We start from the raw sequence: 27,274 nt of genomic DNA, 5'->3' as shown, positions 1-27,274 counted from the left end.
TAAAGATGTGTGTTGGCTGTTCTTTTTTTTTTTTTCATAGAGACTCAAACACGGATCAAAGTAGTTTTCCTGGTTCAGCACGAGCACAATGTATGGCATGTTATTACAAATTGTACAGAACTTGCACTACAAGTTTATGGTTCAAGGCATTGCACCTTAAAGGGTTAGTTTACCCAACCACCCCAAAAAAGTTCTGTCATTAATTACCCTCATGTCTTTAGACTTTAGTTTTTTTGCGAACTCAAATGAAGATATTTCTGTCCCTCCCTAGACTACGCAACTGACAATTTGACGCTGAAAAAAAGTTCATAAAGAGATTGTAAAACAAATCCATATGTATTGAGCGGTTTATGGCAGTTTAAGCGTCACAAGAATGAACCTCATTGGTTCTTGAGGAAGCTCAAAAGTGCTGCGTAACAAGAATTAACTTCATTGGTTCTTGAGGAAGCTCAAAAGTACTGCGTAAATGCTGCGTAACACAAGAATGAACCTCATTGGTTCTTGAGGAAGCTCAAAAGTGCTGCGCAACACGAGAATAAACCTAATTCTAGCAAACATGCTAGAGCTTCTACTTACCACAACTAATGTGTGCGTTGATTAATGTTAATATGTGAATAAAAGCATAAATTCAATCTGTTCACCATATAAAGTGATCGTGTCTCTTCAGAAAATTTGGACTAAACCGCTAAATTTATATGGATTAGTTTTACGATCTCTTTATGATAACTTTTTTAAGTGTCAAAGAGGTAGTTGCGTAGACTGTCAATGGAGGGACAAAAAGTTCTCAGATTTAATTAAAAATTCTTAATTTGTGTTCCGAAGATGAACGAAAGTCTTACAGGTTTCGAACAACATGAGGGTAAGTAAATAATGACAGAATTTACATTTTTGGGTGAAGGAAAATGTATATATTTTTAAAGATTTTGTTGCAGGCAGAAGATGCAGTTTTTCCTGTGGTCTTTGACATTATATGGAACAAAAACAACCTGAATGTCATCAGCAATTCTTGATTCTTGTTTTTAACAATTTCCCAAATTTACGAGTTTAAAGTAGAATTAGAAATATAAACATTTGGTAAAGTGGTGTTTCTCATTGAAGCAACAATTTGACAGATTTAAGCATAATAGCAAACAATAGGGGAAATCAGAACATGCATCTGCCATAACTGATGATAATACAGAATGAGGATGAGTAGACTTCAATATCAACTTATCTTGCTTATGTTCACCTATATTTTTACATCAGACCATAAAAATGTGCTCATGTCTGGTATTTGAGGATATGAAGTGTACTAACTAGCTGTTATGTACACAATAAATAAACAATGAGGTTGTAGATTTTTTTGTAGTGTTACAGTAATACAGCATGCATGCTTTGAAGGGTTATACATTTATTTGCCACAGGTAAAATGACTGCTAATATGTCATAAAAAAAATATTTGAGGCAAAAATTCTGTACCCTGTACTCCCCCTACTGTTACTATAAATATTTAGACATTGCACAAATAATAGTCTCTCAACATGACTAAAATACCACATTTGCGTTGTCATTTAAAAAGGCACATGTGACCGCAGCAGCAGCTTTTGGTGAATCACCGATTGCCTTGAATGGATCACTTTCATAAAATGACCTTTCCTTTCACAGTGAGATGAGGACCTGTCAGTTTCTTAAAAACAAACCACTTGAATTTTGATTGCCAGGTTATCCTTTCCAGATTGGATGAGTGAGATGAATCAGCTTCTGATTTGTGTGTAAACCACTAATTTGGTCCATGTCTTCTGCTGTTAGTGTGAATCCAAAAACCTGTAAAATATGAATATCAGGTAAATAAAAAAATCAAATCCTGTAACTTTACCTAAACACAGAAAATGTCTTTGAGATCATCATTCATCACTTTACAGCTATGACTGAAGTAGAACAAATGATAATATTAGGAGAGGGACAGACAGCAGCACTGGCTGCGAGATACGTGTGGATGTGCCACAGCCTGAGACAGCAGGTGAATGTGTGTATTACGTCTGACCTCAGTGTGTTTCCCTACTGTCCACCACAGTGACCCTCAGTTATGTGAGTGTGTGTAATTATATATATAAATTAGATGTTTAATTTATATTTTCCTCTATTTTGATGTTTATTATTATCATTATTATTAATGTTCATAAGTATTATTATTTATGTTCATATATGTATTATTATTTATGTTCATATATTCCTAGTGTTGGCAATATTGTACGATTTACATTCATGCCAATAAAGCAATTTTGAATTTGAATTTCATCTTTCATCAGGGCTCCAGATTAACATTTGAGAGCGCCACTGAGCTCTAAAGATGGTGGCGGCAGCACCTGATTTGGTGGTGCTGGAGGAAAATTTATCATAAAGTTAATTTAATCATAAAATTACTATTGTTTTGCGTTTTGCTAATAAGTGCAGTTACTAATAATATTACATCTTTGTGTGTTGGAAATGTAACGGTGAAGCATTGAGCTTGAAATGATATGCAGATACAATTAACTTTTATTAACAATAAGTAAAGTGCAAAAACTTCATTTTTATAGGGGGAAATTTAAATATTTTACTCTTATTAAATGTACCATTGTTCTTCTATAGCATCACACTGAACTGAGTTTCAGTGATAAAAAAAGGAGCACTCTACTTGTTTTCTGTGTAATTCAGTCACAATTCAAAGAACAGTTTTTGTTTTCCATGAGATTTTTTGAGACTTTTTACCCATATATTAAGAAGTGGAAATGACTAACAAGTCAATGAGTGCTCCTCTGCTGCCAACTACTGGTTATAGTGGTAATTTCCTGTCTTCTTTAAATAAAAGTGCCTGTTTGCCACAAAGTGGCCACCACCTTTAAACTGGTTTTACAAATCATCACATTAAAAATAACATTAACAGAGAATTCTGCGCCGAAAACTTCCGCTAGATTTCGTTGCAATGTTATTCATTCAGTGGTTAATTCAAACGCTTTCTCAATGGATCTCCCAGCGTTGTGTAGTAACGGTGTAGCGTGATCGAGACCGGCCCGTGTGTGAGCTTGCGTTGCACTGTCTATTATTGCTCCGAGCTGATAAACGGTCCGCGCAGTGTGGCCCCATTTCGTTTGCCGTTTGATGTCTCTCATATGTAACAGAAATGGCAGCTCTTATCAGTTAGGCACCGTGGTGGTGGCACCAGTGCGACCTCTAACAAAATTTTGCTGCACCAACAGAAAAAAAAGGTCGCAAAATGCGACCATATGGTCGCAGTCTGGAGCCCTGTGTACATAATTACTTAAAGATATAATACCATTTTGGTCCCTGTTATTTGTAAATTGAGCCCCATTGTTTTCCAAGCTCACCTGAAAAGGTGGTTTTCTTGGAGATTTGGTCATTCCACATGAGTTGGGTCCCAGCTCACATGTCTCCCATCATGCAACAAACTCAGAGCTGCCATGTCTGAATCATCCAACCTGAACCCAAACACCTGCGCAGCACAACATTATGAGTGCGGTTTAAAAAGGATGATTTCATAGAGAAACTATTGATTTACTCAATTATGATACAGTACAAACTGGCAAAAAGAGAACTGAGAATGTATAATATAATTTTCAGCTTAGTGTAGCTCTGCCTGTTAATTGGTACAAATAGTTATTAGTGTTATTCATTTTTAGTATTACTTTACTTCTGTGGTTTAGTAATTGGTAAAAGTTACTTGCTAGTTGTGCAACATAATTTATGATTTAAAGTGCATTGCATATTGCAAGACTTTAAATGTCTTATTTCGGCTAATGACTTTAAAGTTTGATATAATATCGTATAAAATTATTGTGCATTTGAAATGTGCAGCTTTAAGATCCAGATTCAAACTTACTTGGCAGTTTTCATGAATCCTGTGTGGTTTGGTGGACTTTGGAATTGTGACAACTCCATTCTGAAAAGAAATGTAGAACTAAAATTAATGAATAACATAACGGCTGCTTCTGAAATATATTTGCATGACATTCTGGGAAAAAATATCACAATCAAAAGTTGGAAGATGATCATTATATTACTGTAACAGACAGATGTTTCACAAATATTATTATAACAACCGGTACAAATGGATAACACGGGCTCATCCGGGTTTCTGAAGTCAGCAGTTTACGCTTGCTAGGAACATTCTTTCCTCATGGAAGTTTTGCTAATATAAAAAAAATCAAATCAATATTTTGTGTACAGTTATGTTATCTGAGTATTGCAGACTTGCTCTTGTTTCATACAAACGCAGCTGCTGCCACTTTGCGATGATTGTTTTGTACACTGTAATGTATAAGATCGCAAACAGGTAAGATTTTAAAACAGTTTAATCTCAGATCAATATCTCTTATCCCCATAATTATTTATGTGGTGAAATACTGTGCAATAGGTAGTATGACTGTACCGTATCCATTAAATGTTTGCTTGAACTTGCCGGTTGCTAGCAACTGCTCTCTCCACGGAAGATTTTCGTTTGATCAGTATTTCATGTCTAATTATTTACTAATGTGACAAGTAGCCGTGTAATAAGTGGGATAATGTACATCCAGCTGGTTGTTATTGCAGAATAAACCCCTTCAGGCTGATGTAAGATCACCTGATCACCCCATCAGGGTTTATTCTGCAATAAGCAGCTGGTTCATAACAGTGTTACAGTCTACATTGTTAGTTGTGTGACGCATAACCAGCTTTGAGCTTATCTTAGAGTAATATATCTCAGTCATTTAACCTTCTACAGGTTTGGAACAACATGAGGGGGAGTAGATGATGGTAGAATATTTATTTTTTAGGGATCCCTATAAACTGCAGTTGAGGATCTTTTGAAAAGCAAACTGTACCTGAATACTCCAGCGGATGCATATTTGTGACGCACTGCGGCCATATTTATGGGCGAGCTCCATGATTGCTGGGTGAGTGAGGGCTTGACCTTTGGCCAAAGGACAGTACCCTTCAAAAACAATATCCTCCTTCCGGCAATATTCAACCAGCTCCAGGGGCTGCTGGAAGGGATGAAACTCCACCTGCAAGTCAATCAAACAGTAACATTCACCTACAATAAATCATTCAGCTGCATAATGTGCACCTTGTACAAAACGTCTGATCGAGGGAAAAAAAAAATCTTACTAAATCTGCCTTAATATGTCATATAGCTTTTATTTTATTTTGCTGTATAATAAAGCAGCCATATACAGTGGGGAGCACAAGTATTTGATACACTGCCGATTTTGCAGGTTTGCCCACTTACAAAGCATGTAGAAAATCTGTAATTTTTATCATAGGTACTCTTCAACTGTGAGTGACGGAATCTAAAACAAAAATCTAGAAAATCACATTGTATGATTTTTAAGTAATTCATTTGCATTTTATTGCATGACATAAGGATTTTATACATCAGAAAAGCAGAACTTAATATTTGGTACAGAAACAATTGCAGAGATCATACGTTTCCTGTAGTTCTTGACCAGGTTTGCACACACTGCAGCAGGGATTTTGGGCCACTCCTCCATATAGACCTTCTCCAGATCCTTCGGGTTTCGGGGCTATCACTGGGCAATACGGACTTTCAGCTCCCTCCAAAGATTTTCTTTTGGGTTCAGGTCTGGAGACTGGCTAGGCCACTCCAGGACCTTGAGATGCTTCTTACGGAGCCACTCCTTAGTTGCCCTGGCTGTGTGTTTCGGGTCGTTGTCATGCTGGAAGACCCAGCCACAACCCATCTTCAATGCTCTTTAGTGAGGGAAGGAGGTTGTTGGCCAAGATCCCGCGACACATGGCCCCATCCATACGGTGCAGTCGTCCTGCATGAAAAGCAGTTTAGACCAATAAAGCTCTATTTTTGTCTCATCAGACCACATGACCTTCTCCCATTCCTCCTCTGGATCATCCAGATGGTCATTGGCAAACTTCAGACGGGCCTGAACATGCGCTGGCTTGAGCAGGGGGACCTTGAGTGCGCTGCAGGATTTTAATCCATGACGGCGTAGTGTGTTACTAATGGTTTTCTTTGAGACTGTGGTCCCAGCTCTCTTCAGGTCATTGACCAGGTCCTGCCGTGTAGTTCTGGGCTGATCCCTCACCTTCCTCATGATCATTGATGCCCCACGAGATGAGATCTTGTATGGTGCCCCAGACCGAGGGAGATTGACCGTCATCTTGAACTTCTTCTATTTTCTAATAATTGCGCCAACAGTTGTTACCTTCTCACCAAGCTGCTTGCCTGTTGTCCTGTATCCCATCCCAGCCTTGTGCAGGTCTACAATTTTATCCCTGATGTCCTTACACAGCTCTCTGGTCTTGGCCATTGTGGAGAGGTTGAAGTCTGTTTGAATGAGTGTGTGGACAGGTGTCTTTTATACAGGTAACGAGTTTAAACAGGTGCAGTTAATACAGGTAATGAGTGGAGAACAGGAGGGCTTCAGCAATGGGAAGATGAATTTGTATTTAAACTGTGTCATTTATGTAGTAGAAATGTGAAAATATTTTTGAATTTGGTGCCTTCTAGACTGAGAAAAGACAGAAAATGTATTTTTGTCTCATGTGGATGAAAGACAACTCCCAAAATGCACTTGCTTCGCTGCCCTACGAGGCCACTCCCTACACCTCCCCCAGCGTCGTTTTGATCTTCATAATAATACAAGAATTTCGTTCAGTTAGAGAATAAACACTACAACTAAAAACTGAACGTGTCTTTTCAATAAAGTGTGAGTGAGCCGAACAAAAGTCACAGGACAGGAGTCAAATCCCAAATCCTTATTTCATTCAGCACGAGAGGGAAGTAAGAGCTGAGGTAAGCGCGGCTGTCATTCTCAGCGCGTGTCCAGTCTGGCGTGTTTTCAGATCGCATATGGAAGCTAAACTTTCGTAGGAATTCATTGAAAAGTTGAAACACTCACTTTGCTCTGCACCACTCCATTATTAATGACCGAGGCCGAGCCGAGCGCATTTACATTCTGTACGTGAGATCTCTCCCCTGTAGGCGGGTTGAAAACATGCGGAACAGCTCCTTCTACTGGCTGTAGTTTTAAGACTAAATTTAGATTTTTTCCAGAAATAAAATGCATAATTCTCTCATCTCAGGGGAATATGAGGGGGGAAAGTACCATAATTCAAATATACTACGGGGTTTCTACTGATACAAAGCTTAATGCTAAATCACTGAAATTACCCTTTAACTAACAGGTCTGTGAGAGCTGGAATTCTTACTGGTTGGTAGGTGATCAAATAGTTATGTCATGCAATAAAATGCTTTGTAAGTAGGAAAACCTGCAAAATCAGCAGTGTATCAAATACTTGTTCTCCCCACTGTATATATATATATATATATTAGGGCTGACAATAGATTCATTTTTTCATTTTTACTTGTGTGATTAATTGCGATTAATCGCACACTTGTCGTAAAAATTAAGCATATGAGAAAAAACATACAGAAAAAAACGTTACAGTATTCACAGTGTATAGTATGTGTACAGAGCAACAATGAGATTTAAAGTCAAGCTGCGATACCAAACAGGACCGCACAGAGATGCCAAGAAAACTCCTAAATCAACCGCTTTGACTGCATAAACCTACGATTACTAATCACAACAACATACACATGACAAATCAAACATTATCCTTCCAGATTGTGTGCATAATTTGATTTAATTGTATGCGTTTAATACAATTCTTTTTTTCTTTTTTTTACATTTCTTTATGCCTTTATTGAAGTATATGGAAGTTTTTCAATAAAAAAACAAAAAAACAAACAAAATTAAATGTCCTATTTAATTTGTAACAATCTTCTGCAATATAAACCATGCTTTATAAAAAACAGTTTACCATCATCATCACTATCACCTGATATATTTTATTTTATAAATTATATCCACCCTTTTTTTTTGCAATTTTATTTTAATTTTGACAAAACATTTTTTACTGAGGTTTATGAAGTATGCTTTTGAGTGTAGTATTGAAGCTCTTAAGATAGAATAAACATACATTGTTTGGTGTTATCATGGAGAATAAAGATAATCATTATATTGTAAACTGCATAATTCTATATACATAAAGCTAAATGAGATCCCAACACATTTTCATGTTTTGTTTAGAGGTGCAAAGTTCATTATCATCATCATCATCAGATGTTGCAGTTCTCCTTTTTACGTTTTAAGAGTTGAGTCAAAAGCCATTCATTCAGTCATACCTGATTAACATGAGGCACAATTCCACCACGATCCTTCAACTCGTTCAAGTGACGGATGAGAAAGTTACTCACTCCAATGGCACGACACAATCCTGCAACAAGGAAGAGGGGACATTATCTACAAACTGTCTGAGTTACTGTCATTTCTGCACAGTAGAATGAGCCTAAAAGAGCATGAACCTTCATCATAAAGCTCCTCCAGAGCTCTCCACGTCTCCGCTCGAACCTCGCGACCGGAGAGACCTGGAACCATGCAGTCAGGCCAGTGCATCAGATACAGGTCTGTGAAAAGAAGTTGTTTCAAAAGCCATTACAAGACAGTCAATGTCTGTTTACAAAGAAATTTAGAATTGGAGGTCCATGTGAGGACCAGTTGATTCAACATGTCACTCTTTACCTAAATAATCCACCCCCAACCTGGCACACGAGTCCCGGCAGGCCTGTTTGGTTTTCAGGTAGCCGTAATCTCCAGGCCATAGTTTGGTGGTGAGCCAGAGCTCCTCTCGTGGTACAGCACTCTCAGCCACAGCTTTCCCCAAAGCCTCTTCACAGCCATAACGCTTGGCTGTGTCTATATGTCTTATGCCGCACTCCTGTAGAGCATAAATCACCGCTTCATGACAGTAGCCTCCATCATGAGATGTCCCTGAAGAATGAGAGACGACAATAATTCAAAACTGTTACACTTGTGTACACAAATCATTACTGGTAAAGAGTACATGTTGTCAATTTTGGTGTCACTAACAAATAACTACTACCGCCACTGAAAATTGAAATTACCAAAAATGACCAAACACTACCAAAACATTCCCAGGTCATACCTACAGTCTTGTCAGAGGAAGAAAACATCTCAGTCTATTAAAGCTGCGAGATTCTGGATAAATTGAGATTCACATTTTTTTAGTTTCAAATAGAGATCATGATTTTGATCAGACAACTAAACAAAACATGTAATTTACTAGAGGTTCTGACAAAATGTTAATAGCTGTGTTTTAATTAATTTGAATGAATTATAATTTTTTTTAAAAAATGGTTTGAATGTATTATTCAATTTTCAATTTTATTACAGGATGAATCTGCGTTTTTGAACAAATCTCTTGAATGAACGATTCTTTGACAAATATAATTTTTTTTTAACCACCATTGATGGAAATGTACGGCTTTCCGTGTTTTCACTGTTATATGGTAGGGGCCGCCATTACACATCTTCTGAAAGAGTACTGCATCTCCTGATCAAAACACATTTGAAGAAGCAGCACAAACAAGGAATAGCATATGTAATCATATGCATATGTAAAATAATGCTATCATCAAACATTAAAAGGCACCTATTATGCCCCTTTTTTACAAGATGTAATACAAGTCTCAGGTGTCCCCAGAGTGTATCTGTTAAGTTTCAGATCAAAATTTCTAACAGATCCTTTAATATACCATTTTGAAAATGCCAATTTTTGGGTTTGAGAAAAATTAGCTGTTTTGTGTGTTTCCTTTAACCCTCTGGGGGTCTTCGGTCATTTCTGACCCGAATAATTTTTTTTGTTAAATGTTAAAAATCGTAGCTTCATCAGAATGGTACGGAACTTGGTGACTTTATTGGTACTTGGTATATGAACATGCAAAAAAATTGGGGACAGGATTTGAAAAATCTAAGTGGTCGTAAAAAAAATTGTCACACTCAGGACCTTCGGGTCAAAAATGACCCCCATAGGAAATGAATGGGAAATTGGCAAAAATATGAAAATACAGAGTTTTTTTGTGCATACAATCTACAAATCAGCCAGGATGCAGAAAAAAGGACTCTACAGTGAAGGGGTGAATCTCTAAAACATCAAGAGAGCAAAACAGACAAAAAAAACTTACACACACACACACAAAAACACAATTAGCTTTTGGAATGGCACGCGTTAATTTGTGTATAAGTGTGTGTGTATGTGTGTGTGTGGTTTTTTTGTGTCTGTTTTGCACTTGATGTTTTAGAGATTCACCCCTTCACTGTCCTTTTTTTCTGCATCCTGGCTGATTTGTAGATTGTATGCACAAAAAAACTAATTTCCCATTAATTTCCTATGGTGGTCATTTTTGACCCGAAGGTCCTGAATATGACTCTTTTTTTTTTTACGACCACTTAGACTTTTCAAATCCTGTCCCCAATTTTTTTGGGTGTTCATATACCAAGTACCAATAAAGTCACCAAGTTTCGGACCATTCCGATGAAGCTACGATTTTTTAAAAACTTTTTATAAAACGCAAGATCCACTATAGTGGTAAAAATGTGCTATTGTGTGATAAAAATGCTCAATGTGTCCACCGGATGGCACCGATCTCATTAAAAAAATTGTTTTCATGAGGCCTAGGCTTGACTCTAAAATGAAATACAGCTTTAATAAAAAAAAATTATATATATATATATATATATATATATATATATATATATATATATATATATATATATATATATATATATATATATTTATTAGGGGTGTAACGGTACACAAAACTGACGGTTCGGTACGTACCTCGGTTTTGAAGTCACGGTTCGGTACGGATTCGGTACAGCAGTTTTACAAAATTGCTTTTTATTAATTTTTATTCAACAGTGGTTTAATGAAAAAAAATTGTGTCTGTCCTTAAATTAATTCAGTTATAACTAAAAGTTTCTTAAAGATAATGCTGTAAACTATATAGGGAGCCCTTACTTACATATTGCTATTAAAGATTAACAACAGAGCCCAAACTATTAGCCTAAATTCAGTTGCTATTTATTTTTAGATATAATAATCAACACTCATAAGCTTCACATAAGGCAGTTTTTGCAGTAACTTCTAAATCGAATTATTATAATTTTTTCTCCAATTTTTTGTTGAAATATAATCATTTAGTGGCTGTAATTTTAATGACAGGTTTATTTAAACATACATTAAATAAACAAGACATCACTAACAGGCTAAGTAGTATATAATGAATATATATAGGCTAATATAATGAATATATAGGCTAATATAGTGCATGTATTCAGTGAAAGAGTTAATCTCTCTAACGTTAGTGAGCTAACAGCTGTGGACACTGACTTCTGAGGTAAACGTGATTCTACACGACATTGTTTACCAGCTGTTTTATTGTCTTTCCGCGGTTGAATCACCGATGGAGTGATTACACAACATATGATACGTTTCAGTAAGTTGTAATGTATCCTCAACAAGATATTAATTTATATTTATTCTCTTCCTGATCGCGACGCGTTCACTCGCTGCTGCTGCCGCTTGAAGTTGAACTGATACGCGTCTATCAGTCACGTAACATTAAAGAGCATTAAAATGCATTTATCGTTTGAATTTCGTGATAAAATGGACTGAATACTCAATATGTTCGTGTGGGAACTAGGATTGAAGTTTGTTCCGCGCTTTAAACAAGCCGACTGTTAACTGTTAAAGATTGCATTCATAACCGTTCGGTACACGCGTGCACCGAACCGAGAGCCTTGTACCGAAACGGTTCAATACGAATACGTGTACCGTTACACCCCTAATATATATATATATATATATATATATATATATATATATATTTTTTTTTTTTTTTAACATTTTTTATTATATTCAATGGGGAAAAAATGGGTCATAATTATTGCATAAATATTAATTATTAATCATAAAATTATCTCAAAACACCAAAAAAGAAAATAAAAAATATTATTGAACAAAAATATATTTCATTGATTTTACTCAAATCTTTTTTTATCATTTTTGACCCAAAGGTCCTGAGTGTGACCCATAAATGAAGAACCCCAGAGGGGTTAAAACTGGAGATGGTGGTCCAGTGGGTTAAACCACTAAACTGATATTCAGCAGAAGGTTGCTGGTTCGATCCCAGCGGTCACCACCAGTGTGTCCTTGAGCACTTTACTCCACGTTGCTCCAGGGGGATTGTCCCTGTATTAACTGTAAGTCGCTTTGGATAAAAGCGTCTGCCAAATGCATAAATAAATATAAATGTAAATGCAAATGAGCTGCTGCTCCCCACCCCAGAGAGCAGCCTTCACAGCTTGTGAACACGCAAATGAAAATGGAGACTTGGTTTTGATGATCATCTCTGTTGTGCAGTGTTGCCAAGACTGCGGTTTTCTTGTGATTTGGGCTACTTTAACACTGTTGGCGCGGGCTGTTTTTCATGTGCGTGGGTTGAAGCAACCCCAATTATATGATATTTAGCAAAGGGAATGCGAATTTTAGCAGGGAACCCAGACAAAAAAAAACACATTTTACCACCCGAATGCGATTTTTACCGGGGAACCCCCCGAAACGCAATAGGATTGGGCTTGTTTTGGGCTAGTTTTGAGTAGTTATGCAACCCTGCTCTCGCAGTTCTTCATCCTCACGAAATATTATCATCTGCATGCGTTTTAAAGCCATATCACTCTCAACTTGAGCACACACACCCGAGGCATGCGCACAGAGAGCTGGACGTCGACATCCGAGAATACTAAACTTAACAGTTTAATCGCAATAACACATGAAATAGAACTAGTCTAATGCACACAAAGTTATGTGAGATACACACATAGTTCACATAAAAACAGTTGGTTATGTCTGTGCACGTATGCAGCAAGTACAGAAATCCCATGTGTGTATTAGACCCGTGTAACGTTACTAAAGTGACAGCAGCGCAATATACAGTATACAGTTGGTTTTTTATTACCGTGATATTTTGAATATTTGTAAGAGAAATAATCCTACTCTGAGGTTGAAAAGACTTTTTCTGTTTCAGCAGCAGCAAAAACACATTTGAATGTTCCGGTGTGATTTTGTCAAAGGTTTAACAGACACAGGAGAATTGTTGTCATTTAGGAATAAGATTTTGTGGGCGTTTGAATCGAGATTGCGATAATCGTTTAACGATTAATCTTGCAGCTCTACTGTTTATCATTAAAACACACTGGCCAAGCTCAGGTTAATATAACCCTATAATCTTGACCACAAATTTCAAATTTCACATTCTATGGCATGTGTCCACCCTGTTACTGGGTGGGTCTTAACAGGGTGGACGTTTTAAGCTAATAAAGCCCATTACTAGTTAGGATAGAACAACATGCTAGCAGAAGATTTACATATAGAACTTTAACATATATATAAAAGCTAAAAAAAAAACAATGGAGAAAACTGGAGAGACACCCGAAGTCAAAAGCAAAAGATTAGACTGTACAGATATTTAAATCTACAGTTAACACTAATATACACCATACACGTAGTCATGCAGTGTTGATGTTGTTAACATTAGCAATTTGAGAACAAAGTATAACAATAATCATTTGCATGGTTTGATGTGATGTGAGCTAAGCGATTGTTAGATTTATAGTAATGCTTTTTTCTCAGTTGGTCAGAACAAAAGTGGCAGACATGTTACTTATTTGTTCAGATGATATGTTTAGGTGAAACTTATTATTTTGGTCTTACTTCCAAGACGTAGAATCTGTGATTTCGAAGTACAATATCCACTCAGGTGTGGTGACTGACAGCAAGCCACACAAACTCCTCAAAACATTAGATTCATCCGCGCTGAGGAGCCGTGCCGATGCACAACCCACGTAAAGAAGATAATTCCGCAAAAAACTGCAAATGCAGGTTTCAAACAGAGATGGCGACAAAGAGGCAAAACTTAGGAACTGCAGCTTCAAATAGGAAAGGGCAAATAGCATCAAAGTAACAGGGTGAACTGGAGTTTGAGGGACATACATTAATTTAATGATTTTACACATTAAAAAAATATATATCACAATAAATTGTATTTTATGTAATATGTAGAGAATAAGTAAATGTGTATACTAAATCTGCTAATTTAGAAATATTTATGTAACCTTTATTTTAAAGCGAAGTTGAGAAAAAACTATTGGGATAATTTGCCTGTCAAGTGCTCCAAAAAGTATTTTTATTTTATTTTATTATTTTTAGTTCAGTTCAGTTTATTTACCCCTTAGGAAATTTGTTACACATCACATTGACACAATCACACACACATAAAAACATTAACAAAACAAAGAAATGAATAGAACATAATAACAAATAGTACAAAATAGATAATCTTAGGTAATAATAGAAAATCTTGTTAATCATTATGATTTTGTGTTAATTGGGGTACATCTATTTATGGAAAACCATGTGGCGTGAAAGTTGATTAACATGTCATGTAAAATATGCCGTATTGTTTCATGGGGAACAATAGTTAAACAATAGATAAAATGTAAACACATTATGACAAAAAGTTGAAATGAGATAAAGTCGCAATTATGAAAAAACTATAGGCCTACTATGCTATCCTAGCCATTATACTATGACATACTATGAAATATAACAAAAAGAATAAAGATGTCGAAATTTTTACATTAAAATGTCAATATTATGACAATTATGTTTATGTCATAATTTCTACTTTTCATCTCATAAATATGACGTGCGTTCAGCCCGTTCAGCCAGATAGTCAAGCAGTGAGTTGAAACATGCTTCTATCATTCATTCATGTTGTTGCAAAATTCTGCTTTGTTCTCACCTAAACCCAGAATGGGAATGTTCAGTCCATTCGACAGCGTAACCGCAGGACAGGACAGCGCAGAGCAGCTGTTGGGAATTGACACCATATTTTAGACTGCAGATCATGTGCTCTTCTATGAACACAAAACGATTTGATGTGTAATCAGTGAAGAAAACCCGTTTCAGTAAGGCAGTTCACTCACTACCGCTCTCTGCAGGAAAGAACGCGAGCGTTTATTTAATGTCTCTGTAAAGTTGCTTTGCGACGACGCCTATAAAATGGGGACACACAAAATAAATCATGTCTAAGGATGTACCAATATCAAACTTATCTCTATTCTAAATAAATAAGCTTCGAGAACGTTCCGTTGAGTCGAAACTTTTAATGAACCGAATGAAAGTGAATCATTTGCTAAACTGACTGAATTAGTGGTCGAACTGATCATTCGGATATGCTGGACTCGCTGAATCAGTGAACCAAGAAAAAAGGCTCTTTAGGACAGGTTCGTAAGGTTCGTAATTGGCCAAGAAGAACCGCTTAATCTCGTTTTGAACCGGTTCTTTGCAACGAACAGATTCACGAAAATGAGTCGGAGAGCAATTCACTATAAGAAACTCAGTGCGCGTGCGCGACCAAGTAAACTTCCTTCTGGAGCCTTGACTTGTATGATGGGAATACAATGAGGTACTTGTTGCTTTTTCATATTTCAAAATGAAAATCTACTCATGTTAAATCTACTCATAATCATGAAAGGTCTATTGAGTTTATTTGATACATGTGATAGTGCGTCGCATACCGTGTCTTTTCAGCCTTAAATCAACAATGTTTTATGTTGTTTTTAACAGAGTCACACAATTTTAGTAAAACTGTTGGCATGCACGAAAGGCATCCGGGTATAATTAACATGTGTGTTAACACATATTATTCTTTTTTTTGCTCGATATGGACCTTTTTTGTTTGTGCCATTAAACAACAACTGAACTTTGAGAATAAAACCTGCATAGAGATGGTAGTGAAACTGTATCAGTTCGATCTTCCAGTGCTATATCTAAATAAAATAAAAAAAATATATAAAATAATAGTCCCCCTTTATTAAATTCCACCAATAAGTCCAAGCATTTATAATTCTGTAAATGCTGTTATGGTCAGTGTGGTAATGTGTAAAGCATGTTTAAAGGGATAGTTCACCGAAAATAAAAAATAAAATCTCACTATTTACTTGTTTGTGTTACTCCAAAACTTTTTTTTTTTTAAATGTTTTTGAAAGAAGTCTCTTATACTCACAAAGGCTGTAAAAATACAGTAAAACCTGTAATATTGTGAGATATCATTATAATTTAAATATATTTTCTGTTTTAATATACAGAGTAATTATCTTTACTCCAGTCTTCATTGCCACATGATCCTTCAGAAATCATTCTAATATGATTATTTGCTGCTCAAGAAACATTTATTATTATCATCAATGTTGAAAACAGTTGTGCTGCTTCATATTTTTGTGGAAAACGTGATGCATTTATTTGAAATAGAATGTTTTGTAACAACGTAAAAGTATTTTTTTTTATATCTTGTTTGTTTGTGTGTATACACCCACCCACACAATCATTGTCTGAGATCTTATTCCAGTAATAAGTAATGCTTGTCAGCATTGTCACAGTGTGTTTTTGTTTTATGGAAAAGAGCAAATTGGGCATTCTACAAAATATCTCTTTGTGTTCCACCGAAAAACAAACGTATATGGGTTTGCAGCGATATAAAAACTCTCTTTAAACCTCTTGTCTTCTCCTGTCTTCAGGATTCGTTTGTGCTACTGCAGATCATTGGGCCGCGTGCGGACACACTTCATCATTAGCTCTATTGTGTTACTGCTTCTGGCTGGAGCCTCTCTGACCTTTTTATTGCCTAACAATGAGGACGGCAGCATTCTCCAGCAGCTCCGCCGTAGATCCAACACCTCACTTACCCTCCTGGGCCCAGAGGATAGTTTTACTATAATCATGCAAACGTACAACCGCACAGATATACTCCTCAGGCTCCTCAATCATTATCAGGCTGTGCCTCACCTGCACTGCATCATCATAGTGTGGAATAACCCCGGCGAGCCACCGCCCAGGAAACTATGGGATACCCTCGGCCCACACCCTGTGCCCGTCATCTTCAAAGAGCAGACCGTCAACAGAATGCGCAATCGACTGCAGCCGCACCCTGAGATCAAGACTGACGGTAGGTGTGTGATTCTCACGTGAAGTAGAGGTGACCTGCCAGATAGTTGACCCAAAAAAAATTTTTTTTTTCCCATTTTGGTTCATGGGTCAGTGACATAAGAGTGCCCACGATAATAAAAAGGAAGTCTTTTAAAATCTGGATTATAACACTCATGAGTGTACAATTTTTTATTATTATTAATTTGTTTATTTAACGGGGACAGCGCAGATTAATAAACATGTCTGCTGTAGTCTCTGGACACAATGTCACCCTGAACATTTTTTTTTTTATAGACATGCAATTTTTTATCATTAAAATACTTTTAATGCATTAAATATTATTATTAGGGGCCAATCACTGAAGGTGTGATTTCCTATTATTACTCTTCTTCTTTCGCCATGGAAGTCTATGACGGCCCATAGAACCATATGGTAAAAAGTTGTGCAATTTGGCTCACATATAGAGTACAGTCCAAACATTCACCACATCAAATTCGGAGTCTCTAACTCAATCCCTCTAGCGCCACCAACTGTACAAATCACTTTCATTTATGCTAATAACTTTTGAACCATAAGGACTAGAAACACAATTTTTCGTAATTTTCCGCCAACACTTTTTTCAAACTCCTCCTAGGCGGTTCATCCGAATTTCACGGAAATCTAATCATCTGATTAGATTTCCGTGAAATTCGGATGAACCGCCTAGGAGGAGCTTGTGCTTCTTCTTCATCTTCAGACTGTGCTTGCAAAAAGTTATCAAAATCTTTTTGATAAACCCAACAGTTCTCGAGTAACGTGCAACCGAATTTGACAAAGAGCATGCCAAATTGGACGTGAGGCAATGCTTTCGCATATTCAGACCAAACTTGATTCGAGCAGAACCTGAGGCAGTGTTTTGGCACAGCACCGCCTACTGGTCAGGAGTTATGAAAAAAATGTTTGCTTATAAATTCTAAATGGTTTACCCTAAGATCATAAAACTGGTCTTTTGACTATTGTGGGCATCAGCCATTTAGAATTTTGTCCTAAAATGCTGTATTTTAAGAACCCATTAGAGTATCGTTGCGAAACTCCGTATGTGTCAGGGACCATGCCTTGAAGGTACTCAAAGCGTTTCGATTAGGGGTGTAACGGGACACAAAACTGACGGTTCGGTACGTACCTCGGTTTTGATGTCACAGGTTCGGTACAGCAGTTTTACAAAATTGCTTTTGATTTATTTTTAAACAGTGGTTTACTGAACAAATTGTGTCTGTCCTTAAATTAATTCAAATTAATTATAACTAAAAGTTTCTTAAAGATAATAGCCTAAGTGCAGTTGCTATTTATTTTTAGATATAATAATCAACACTCATAAGCTTCACATAAAGCTAAATCTAATAATATTTTTTTTTTTTCTCCAATTCGTTGTTGAAATATAATCATTTATACACAGTGGCTGTCATTTTCATGAAAGATTTATTTAAACATAAGTTACATTAAATAAACAAGACATCACTAACAGGTTAACTAGAATATAATGAATATAACGGTTAATATAGTGCATATCTTTAGTGAAAGAGTTAGTTTCTTTAGTGAACTAACAGCCTGTGGACACTGAATGACTCCTGAGGTAAATGTGATGCTGTGTGACATTGTTTACAAGCTGTTTTATTGTCTTTCCGCGGTTGAAACACCGATTGAGCGATTAGGCTACACGACATATGATACGTTTCAGTAAGTTGTAATGTATCCTCAACATACCTTAAGAGATATTCATTTATGTTTATTCTTTAAGAAGAGATGATCGCGTTCACTTGCGCGCCGCGCTGTCACGTCACATTAAAGAGCGTCAAAACTACATTTATCGTTTGAATTTCACGATAAAATGGACTGAATACTTAATATGTTTGTGTGGGAACTCGGACTGAAGTGTGTTCCGCGCTTAAAACAAAAAAAAGATTAAAGATTGCATTCGGAACCGTTCGGTACACATGTGCACAAAACCAAAAGCCCTGTACCGTAACGGTTCGATAGGAATACGTGTACCGTTACACCCCTAGTTGTTTCGACAGTTTTTACTTTATGCCCCACAAAATGATCTAAACAAATATTCATTCAGAAATTAAAAACATGCTCATCATAGAAGTAGTGATGGTGTGTATGAATTGCATAGATAGGACAAAAATCGTATATAACTTTTGTATTTAATATAAGTTTGAAACAACATTAGAGTAAACGAAGAAAGAGAAATTATGTCATTATATAATTCCCCCTCATGTTTTCCAAACCTGTGTGAGTTTCTTTCTTCTGCAGAGAACAAAAGATTATGTTATGAAGAATATGGGTAACCAAACCGTTTTGGTGACCATTGACTTCCTTTGAATGGACAAATAGTGAAAAATTCTGAAAATATCTTGTTTTCCCAGAAGTCATTCACTCATACAAGTTTGTAACGACATGATGGTGAATAAATGATGACAGAATTGTCATTTTTGGGTGAACTGTCCCTTTAAGGCATGATCCTAATAGATTCATTACAACTGTATGTACTCTTGTCTTTGAGATTGTACTGACTGACACTCTCTTTCACCCGGGCAGCTGTTTTGATGCTAGACGATGACACATTGGTCAGTGTTCCTGACATCAGCTTTGCATTTTCTGTCTGGAAGGTAATGTTTGCCATAAGTGTTGTGTTATTGACAGTCAGTGGAGAATGCGTTTTACTTGACTATCATTTTAAATGCTGTTTCAGTTACTCTCTTTAGAGACACATAATCTAATCATTTCAATTTGTGTTGTAGCAATTCCCAGATCAGATTGCGGGTTTTGTTCCACGGAAGCATGTGACCACAGCATCTGGTGTGTACAGCTATGGCAGCTTTGAGCTTCAGGATCCAGACAAAGGTGGAGGCGACAGGTGAGATTGGGAAAAATGCTGCTTTTTTGACAGGTCTGTCTTGTCCTATATTTTTCATGGTTAAATATTCTGAAATATTTATAAGCATTGTGAAAACATTGTGGCAAATGGCTTTAAATGACTCAAGTATGCTGCATATATCTGAAAAGTGAAGCCAAAGCATTTTGATTGCCCCCTGGTGGCTGGCCGCAATATAGGTAATAAAAATCCAATTACACATCAAATAATTTTTTTTCAAAGATGGTTTCTTTCTGTCATTTTGGGTCGTTTTTATCACGCTGAGTAAACGGGGTGTAACTTCATGATTGACAGCTGTGTTGTGCTTGCGATTGAGACTGCGTTTAAAGGTGAACTATGTAGGATTTTTGCAGTAAAATATCCAGAAACCACTAGGCCAGTGTTATATATTTTGTTCAGTTGAGTACTTAGAATATCCCAAATGTTTCCAACTATTTGTAAATCGTGAGAAATTGCTATTTTAACCAAGGAACCGGGACGTGTGAGCTATGCGTATGAGGGAGTCGCCTGTCGATTGCGTCATATCTGCGTCACCCTCGGTTTCCGGTTTTATTCAGTGAAACGCTTTACTCTCACAGCAGTGTGAACAAGTGTCATAGCAGCCGCCGAGTGAACGTCATAACTTCCTTTTCAACACACTCAGATATATCTAATACGATAAACAGTTGCGTTACATCATACTCATGACTGGAAAAGAGGAAGTGGCGCCGGCAACCGTGTCATAATAAAAGTCCCGGCGGCGACTATGCCATAATAACAGTCCCGCTCTTCAATCGCTCCAGCGGCCTTGCTCAGCTCCACAACACTCGGCCCTGCTCTGCTTCAGACTACAGTAATGTTAATAATCGCATCTATGAACATGATTTCTGCCCGAGTCCTATCCTGACTGTTTTCCACCGGCTGTGAGGTGAAGACCACATGTCCCAAGATTCTGCGCTCAAAAGTGGCGTCATCAAACTACGCCTTTGTTTTGAACAGGCGACCTCTAGTGGACGGAAAAGTTACATAGTGTAGCTTTAAGTCCATTTGTTTATGCCCTTCCCTCACTAATGTCTCTACATCTTGTTCACTTCGATGTACGACATTGCTTACGTTGCACAATGGGTTTAAATGGAACACCCTGAGCCCTTGATCACTTGGAATCCGCAATGGAGCTGATTTATTATTTACAGTTTTTTTTCCCTTAAGAATTGGTTTTATGCCCCATTATATAGGCCTGTGTGTATCCTTGGGCTGTTGGAGAAAATATAAAAAAATTACAAACGAAATTGATAATGCAATAAACTATAACTGTGTAAAAAACAGTCAGTTTAAGGTATTAAGTATAAAATGCTGTCAAATGTCAAAACTCCAATATCATTCGCTAGAGTTATGTGGGTGGGGGTAAATTAAGTGTGATCTGCTGACACGTCACAATCAGCATTGTGGTCTATGGATCTGCCTGAAGTGTACATTTATATTTATTTATTTTGCAGACGCTTTTATTCAAAGCCACTTACAAATGAGGTATACAGCAAGCGATTCATCGTGAAGAGGGAAACAAACAGAAGTAGTGCTTAAAATACAAAGTTATAGCTTAAGCTAGAATAGGGAGGGATTAAAGGAAAGTGAAAACATAGTTTGTTTGTTTTTTTAAGTTTATGATGAGTTTAAGTGCTCACGGAAGAGATGAGTTTTCAGCAGTTTTGAATATTGTCATGATTTTGCATTCTGGATGAAGGCGGGGAGATCAGTCCACCAGCCAGGAACGGTGAACAAAATTTTTTTGTGACTCTCTGTGATGGTACCTTGAGCCATTGCTTATTTACCGATCATAGGCTTCTGGTAGGGATGTTGACTCGTAAGAGCGAGTGGAAGTAGGAGGGTGCTGAGCCTGTGGTGGATCTGTAAGCATGCGTCAATGCCTTGAACTTGATGCGAGCAGCGAGCGGTAGCCAGTGCAGAGAGATAAAGAAAGGTGTGACGTGGGCCCTTTTGGGTTCATTGAAGACGTGCTGCAGCAGAGGTTTGACTGCACATGATGGAAGTCCAGCCAGAAGAGCATTGCAGTAGTCAAGCCTAGAAATGACCAGGGCCTGGACGAGAGGTTGTGTTGCATGCTCAGTTAGGAAAGGCCTGATCATCCTGATTTGCATGACCAAGCTGTCTTAACAATGTGGTCTGTCAAGGTCAGTTGGTCTTCAAAGATTACTCAGTCTTTGCCAGGTTGAGCTGCAGGTGAAGTTCTCTCATCCATGTCGAGAAGTTCGCCAGGCAGTTTGAGAATCATGCAGTGAGATCATCTGGTTGAAATGAAAGATAGAGCTGTGTGTCATCATTAGGAGAAACGTGTTGAGTAGACTCGTTCCTCGAAGGGTTGAGGGCTTGTCCAAATAAAAGCCCACTTGACAAATTTTTATTTGGTCGCCCGGCAATGAAGCTTCTGCGTCAGTTTGAATGAATGAGCTGTCAATTTTCCTTTGTTTTATTTTCAGACATCATGAGAATAACGTAATGCTTGGTATTTTAACGTAACATGTTATAACAAGAATAATACTGTATATATGGCATTCCATACATATTTGCATTCCACTGTAGGCTAATAGTATGAAAATGGACAACATATACTGTGCATTTGTGGTCTGTTCTCCCGATTTAATTTACGATAAATTCCATTAATAACTCACTGGAATGCACAAAGAATCTTTTCGTTTTACTCCTCAAATCCTTTTTCCAGGTTTGTTTTCAAGGGTAAATACAATCTAAATGACAGAAATCACTTTGAAATAGTATCACGCAATGCTGAAGTTAATGAACATTTTTTATTATAAGGCAAAGTATGTTACTATTTATTATTGTAACATGCTTTGTAACATACTTAATTATTGCGTTAAGGGTGTGAACCAACAGATTCTATGTCTTGGAGTATAACCTAAATAAGAATTTTTACCAGAAAATGTCATCTGAACAAGTAATGTGTAACATGTCTGCCACTTTTGGGAACAAAACATTACAATAAATCGCGCTACCAGCGATGATTAAATCGATCGCTCGTATAACATCAAACCATGCAAATTATCATTATTATTGTTATACTTTGTTCTCAAATTGTTAATGTTAACAGCATTAGCATTGTTTTACTACGTGTAACCAGTATATATTTAAATTTCTGTACAGTCTAATCTTTTGCTTTTGACTTCGGGTGACTCTCCAGTTGTCACCGATGGCTGGCCTTTCTGAATTACAATCCTCCATCAAATTTATAATTTTTATTACTCCAGCTGCTGTGAGATCCATTGAAGAACATGCGTTCCGCTCCTCATGAGCGATACTACTAGCCGGACTCTTTCTTTATATATACAGACGTGACGTGATGACGCAAAGACATCCTTGTATTTCCCACGGAAATCCACCATACCACTCTAATTTTAACACATTATTACAAGCTTACCATTGTGAATGGGGCTAAGGTAAGGAGTTTGTTTTGAATACTGGCTCCTTGTGTACTTGCTCGAATTGATTTTGGATAATTTGTAACCCCAAAAAGTTACGGATTGCAGCTTTAACTGAAGTTACACCAATAATTCGCACAAAGCATATGGGGTGTAGGAATAAAGCTTTACAAAATGATTTGAAACCAACATGAAAGAATACAAAGAGCATATTTGAAAGAACTTAGTATATGCGTATTAAGATGCATTTTTAATGTTAACTAAATGAAACAAAGCTGAAATAAAATGCAATATACATATTAGATTAAATAATATGTATATTGTAGTTTATTTCAGCTTAAAAAATGATAAATGTTGCCAAAGTTGAATTAAAAATTAAATTAAAATAAATTGTGTAATTTATATTGTAAAAATAAAATAAATAAAATAAATAAATAAATTATATATATACAGCTCTGGAAAAAAATAAGAGACCACTTAACATTGAGAAATCAATGTTAAGTGGTCTCTTAATTATTTCCCGAGCTATATATATATATATATATATATATATATATTACATACACATAAATATTATACTAAATATAAAAATTTAAAAAACATAACTTTTTAAAAATATAAAAGCTAATTTAAAATATTATAATAAATGCTATAATAGTATAGAAATAATCCTAAAATAACAATAACAACGCTTTTAAACTTGATAAAATGTTCTTTATGGTGGACACTTGTAATTGACCTCTATTTCACATTATGAATGTAAAATGTGTTGAAAAGAGCAGCAAAAAAGTCACAACCATGCAATAAATCCATTTAAATGCCATTTTATCATTCCATTAGCTATTCAATGATCCTAGTGGGTGCGGCGTTCTTCCATCGGAGCTTCCTGAAGCTGTACCAAGATCAGCCCGGTGAAGTGCACACTCTGGTGGACGAAACCCAGAACTGTGACGACATCGCCATGAACTTTGCTGTGGCACATCAACTCTCAAAGGTATCCGGACTGAAGCGCCCCTCCGGGGTGTTCGTGAGACCCGTAGATATGCGTAATCTGGAGAAGGAAGCCAGCAGCGGGTATGTGGGCATGTGGCACAGAGCGGAGCACATGCTGCAGCGCTCTTACTGCCTCAAAAAGCTGACACAGATCTACGGTAAAATGCCGCTCCGCCACTCCAACATCATGATCTCTCAGTTCGGCTTTCCCAGCTATGCTAATCACAAGAGCAGGATATGATGTCAGCACATTTGAGAGACAGGTGCAATCTCAATTATGAGATGTCATCTTTTTGGACAAATGCCATGCATGGTAATTTTAAACCTTAAAAGTGCACATCTCATAATACATGAGTTTGTCCAGCACAGGTTTGATGGAATTTTGCAACAGTAACATTCTCAGGCCTTGATGGTTTTACATGTATAATTAAAGGGATAGTTCACCCAAAAACGAAAATTTTATGTTTTTCTGCTTACCCCTAAGGCATCCAAGATGTAGGTGTCTTCGTTTCTTCAGTAGACCACAAATGAAGATTTTTAACTCCAACCGTTGCTGTGTGTCACTCATATAATGCTTGTCAATGGAGACTAATTCTATTAGAGTAAAAAAAACATGGACAGACAACTTCAAATTAAACCCTGCGGCTCGTGACAACACATTGATGTCTTAAGACACGAAACGATCGGTTTCTGAGAGAAACCGAACTGTATTTATGCAAATATATCACCTCATATCAGACGAACGCTTTAGCTCTCCAGACTGCCATCACTTCCCGTAGGTGAGGTCAAAATAGCGGCCGGGTCATAGATATGTATACGTAGATTCCTCATTCGAGCGATCCACGCGCATGATCCACGCAGGCACTAATGAGGTCTCTATGTATATATCTATGACCCGGCAGGAATTTTGACCTCACCTACGGGAAGTGATGGCAGTCTGGAGAGCTAAAGCGTTCGTCTGATATGAGGTGATATATTTGCATAAATACCGTTCGGTTTCTCTCAGAAACCGATCGTTTCGTGTCTTAAGACATCAATGTGTCACCACGAGCCGCGGGGTTTAATTTGAAGTTGTCTGTCCATGTTTTTTTTACTCTAATAGAATTAGACCCCATTGACAGGCATTATATGAGTGACACACAGCAACGGTTGGAGTTAAAAATCTTCATTTGTGTTCTACTGAAGAAACGAAGACACCTACATCTTGGATGCCTTAGGGGTAAGCAGAAAAACATAACATTTTCGTTTTTGGGTGAACAATCCCTTTAAATTACATTTATATTAAATTTAGGCTTGGATTCTTCTTTTTTTTTGTTGAGAATGTATGCATTTCCTTATGATACTATGGAAGCTTGTTTTCAGAATAAAAAATAACAAATGTTAATTGTCTTTTTATCTCACAATTCGGACTTTATAATTTGCAATTGCGAGTTTATATCTCGCAATTCTGAGAAACAAAAGTCAGAATGGCGTGAGATTTGATAATTGTGTGAACATTACAAGGGACAAGGTGAAGGAAAAAATATGACATGGGAGGGAAAATTATATTTCAATGCTTTTGCGTTTCCCCGAGAAACTTTGCGCAGGGTTCGTACAAGGTGTTTAAAGGCTCCTAATTTTGTTTCGCATATCTCCTACAACAGGTTTAGAAAACACTTTCATTTTCTCATAATATACATTGCACATCCCCACATTTTTCAATGATTCTCAAACGACTTGTCTGATGATTCAGTGTCTCCAGAGCCATAGAAAAAGAGAGTTGCGACACTGTTTGATCTCGCCGTCACGCGTTTCATGGAGCTCTCAATAGTTCCAAACAACTCCGCGTTGTCAATCTGTTTGAATAGGATTAAGCAGGACAGACAGCAGTTTCACTATATTTGCAGCAATTTCTGGTAATATTAACACAATATGTGCATCGACTTCGACTGGGCTTTACAGTATAGCATTTTTTTCTGGGGAAAGATAAAGAATCACCAGGACTCTTCCTAGAGTTGGCCGCCCGGCCAAACTGAGCAATTGGGGAAGAAGGGCCTTATTCAGGGAGGTGACCGAGAACCTTTTAATGAAAAACAAAAAGTATAAACAACAAGACGTTATGTTCACAGTGATCACTGCAAATGGAGCCAAAATATCATTTCCTGAGAACAAAGCTGAATTCCTCTGAGCAGAATCCTGTAATTACAACATCTCATCTTAAAAAAACACAAAGTGAGATGAAAAGCGTGGTCACACCCTTATCTTTTGGTGAATCAATTATTACCACATTAAAGCCTGTAAAAATCCAGCAAGCACAAAAATTACATAACAGAATTGGGTAACACTTTATTTTACAGTGTCCTTGTTACACGGTACATTTATATTTACATGGCACCTTTCAAAACAAGGTTACGAAGTGTTTTACAAGAACACAATAAAACAAAAACAAACAAAATACATAACTTACGATAAAGAATTACTACAGTAATAATTACATGCAACTAACCCTAAACTAAATCTCAACCCTACCTCATGTTGTGTTCGGGTCATTTTGACATGGAGAAGATTTTCTTTTTCCCAAAAATACTAGTTAATGTTATCGCATTGGACTGAAACTAAGTGACTTTGTTCACACAGTGTATAATTACTTCAAAAATGACCGGCCTACAAAAAATTGCTTCTAAATCTCTCATTATGCTATATTATCACCAAATATTGGATTCAATCTTTTTGTCAACTGGTTTTCTTTCACTTAGGACTGGTTTTGTGTTTCTATTTCAATTCAAACGGATTAATGTTGCCTCAGGTGGGAATGAAGACCAGGACAAAGTTCCATTTTTCGACCAGAATGTAACCATAAGCTCATCATCAGAAGATTGCTGCTCATCTGTTGTTTCAAGGTCTTGAGCTTGCTCAGTGGAGCCTTCTTCTTCTAATGCACCTTCACCCTGCATTGCCTCCTCCTCACTATTTTCTTGATCAATGATCTGATGAAGAACATCATGCACAGAGAGCTTCTTTGCCATTGTGCTGCCATAAAATG

At 36.9% G+C, this 27,274-nt stretch overlaps 2 protein-coding genes across 3 annotated transcripts; one reads left to right on the top strand and one right to left on the bottom strand.

The window, feature by feature from the left end:
- Position 1: 1 nt before the first annotated feature.
- On the bottom strand, positions 2–15,051 carry LOC307128276 (putative oxidoreductase ZK1290.5). 2 transcript variants are annotated; one of them, XM_079820008.1, is made up of 8 exons: positions 14,726–15,051; positions 8,583–8,831; positions 8,366–8,467; positions 8,186–8,277; positions 4,842–5,024; positions 3,860–3,919; positions 3,348–3,472; positions 2–1,803 (listed from the first exon to the last, which is right to left on the bottom strand). In XM_079820008.1, the coding sequence occupies exons 1-7, from the start codon at positions 14,811–14,813 to the stop codon at positions 3,377–3,379; spliced, it is 870 nt and encodes a 289-aa protein (XP_079676134.1). In that variant the 5' UTR covers positions 14,814–15,051; the 3' UTR covers positions 2–1,803; positions 3,348–3,376. The 2 variants fall into 2 exon arrangements, with proteins under 2 accessions (XP_079676134.1, XP_079676133.1); XM_079820007.1 differs by lacking the exon at positions 3,348–3,472 and having other exon boundaries at positions 57–1,803; positions 14,726–14,874.
- extl2 (exostosin-like glycosyltransferase 2) lies at positions 14,969–25,636 on the top strand. The gene is made up of 6 exons (XM_079820006.1): positions 14,969–15,391; positions 16,503–16,930; positions 19,492–19,562; positions 19,695–19,810; positions 24,100–24,768; positions 25,386–25,636. Exons 1-5 carry the CDS (start codon positions 15,387–15,389, stop codon positions 24,491–24,493), a joined length of 1,014 nt encoding a protein of 337 aa, XP_079676132.1. The 5' UTR covers positions 14,969–15,386; the 3' UTR covers positions 24,494–24,768; positions 25,386–25,636.
- The last annotated feature ends 1,638 nt before the right edge of the window (positions 25,637–27,274 follow it).

This window comes from Gobio gobio, assembly GCF_949357685.1.
Source record: "Gobio gobio genome assembly, chromosome: 6".
NCBI lineage: Eukaryota > Metazoa > Chordata > Actinopteri > Cypriniformes > Gobionidae > Gobio > Gobio gobio.
Note: the sequence above shows the minus strand (reverse complement) of the source record. Positions and strands in the feature narration are given on the sequence as shown.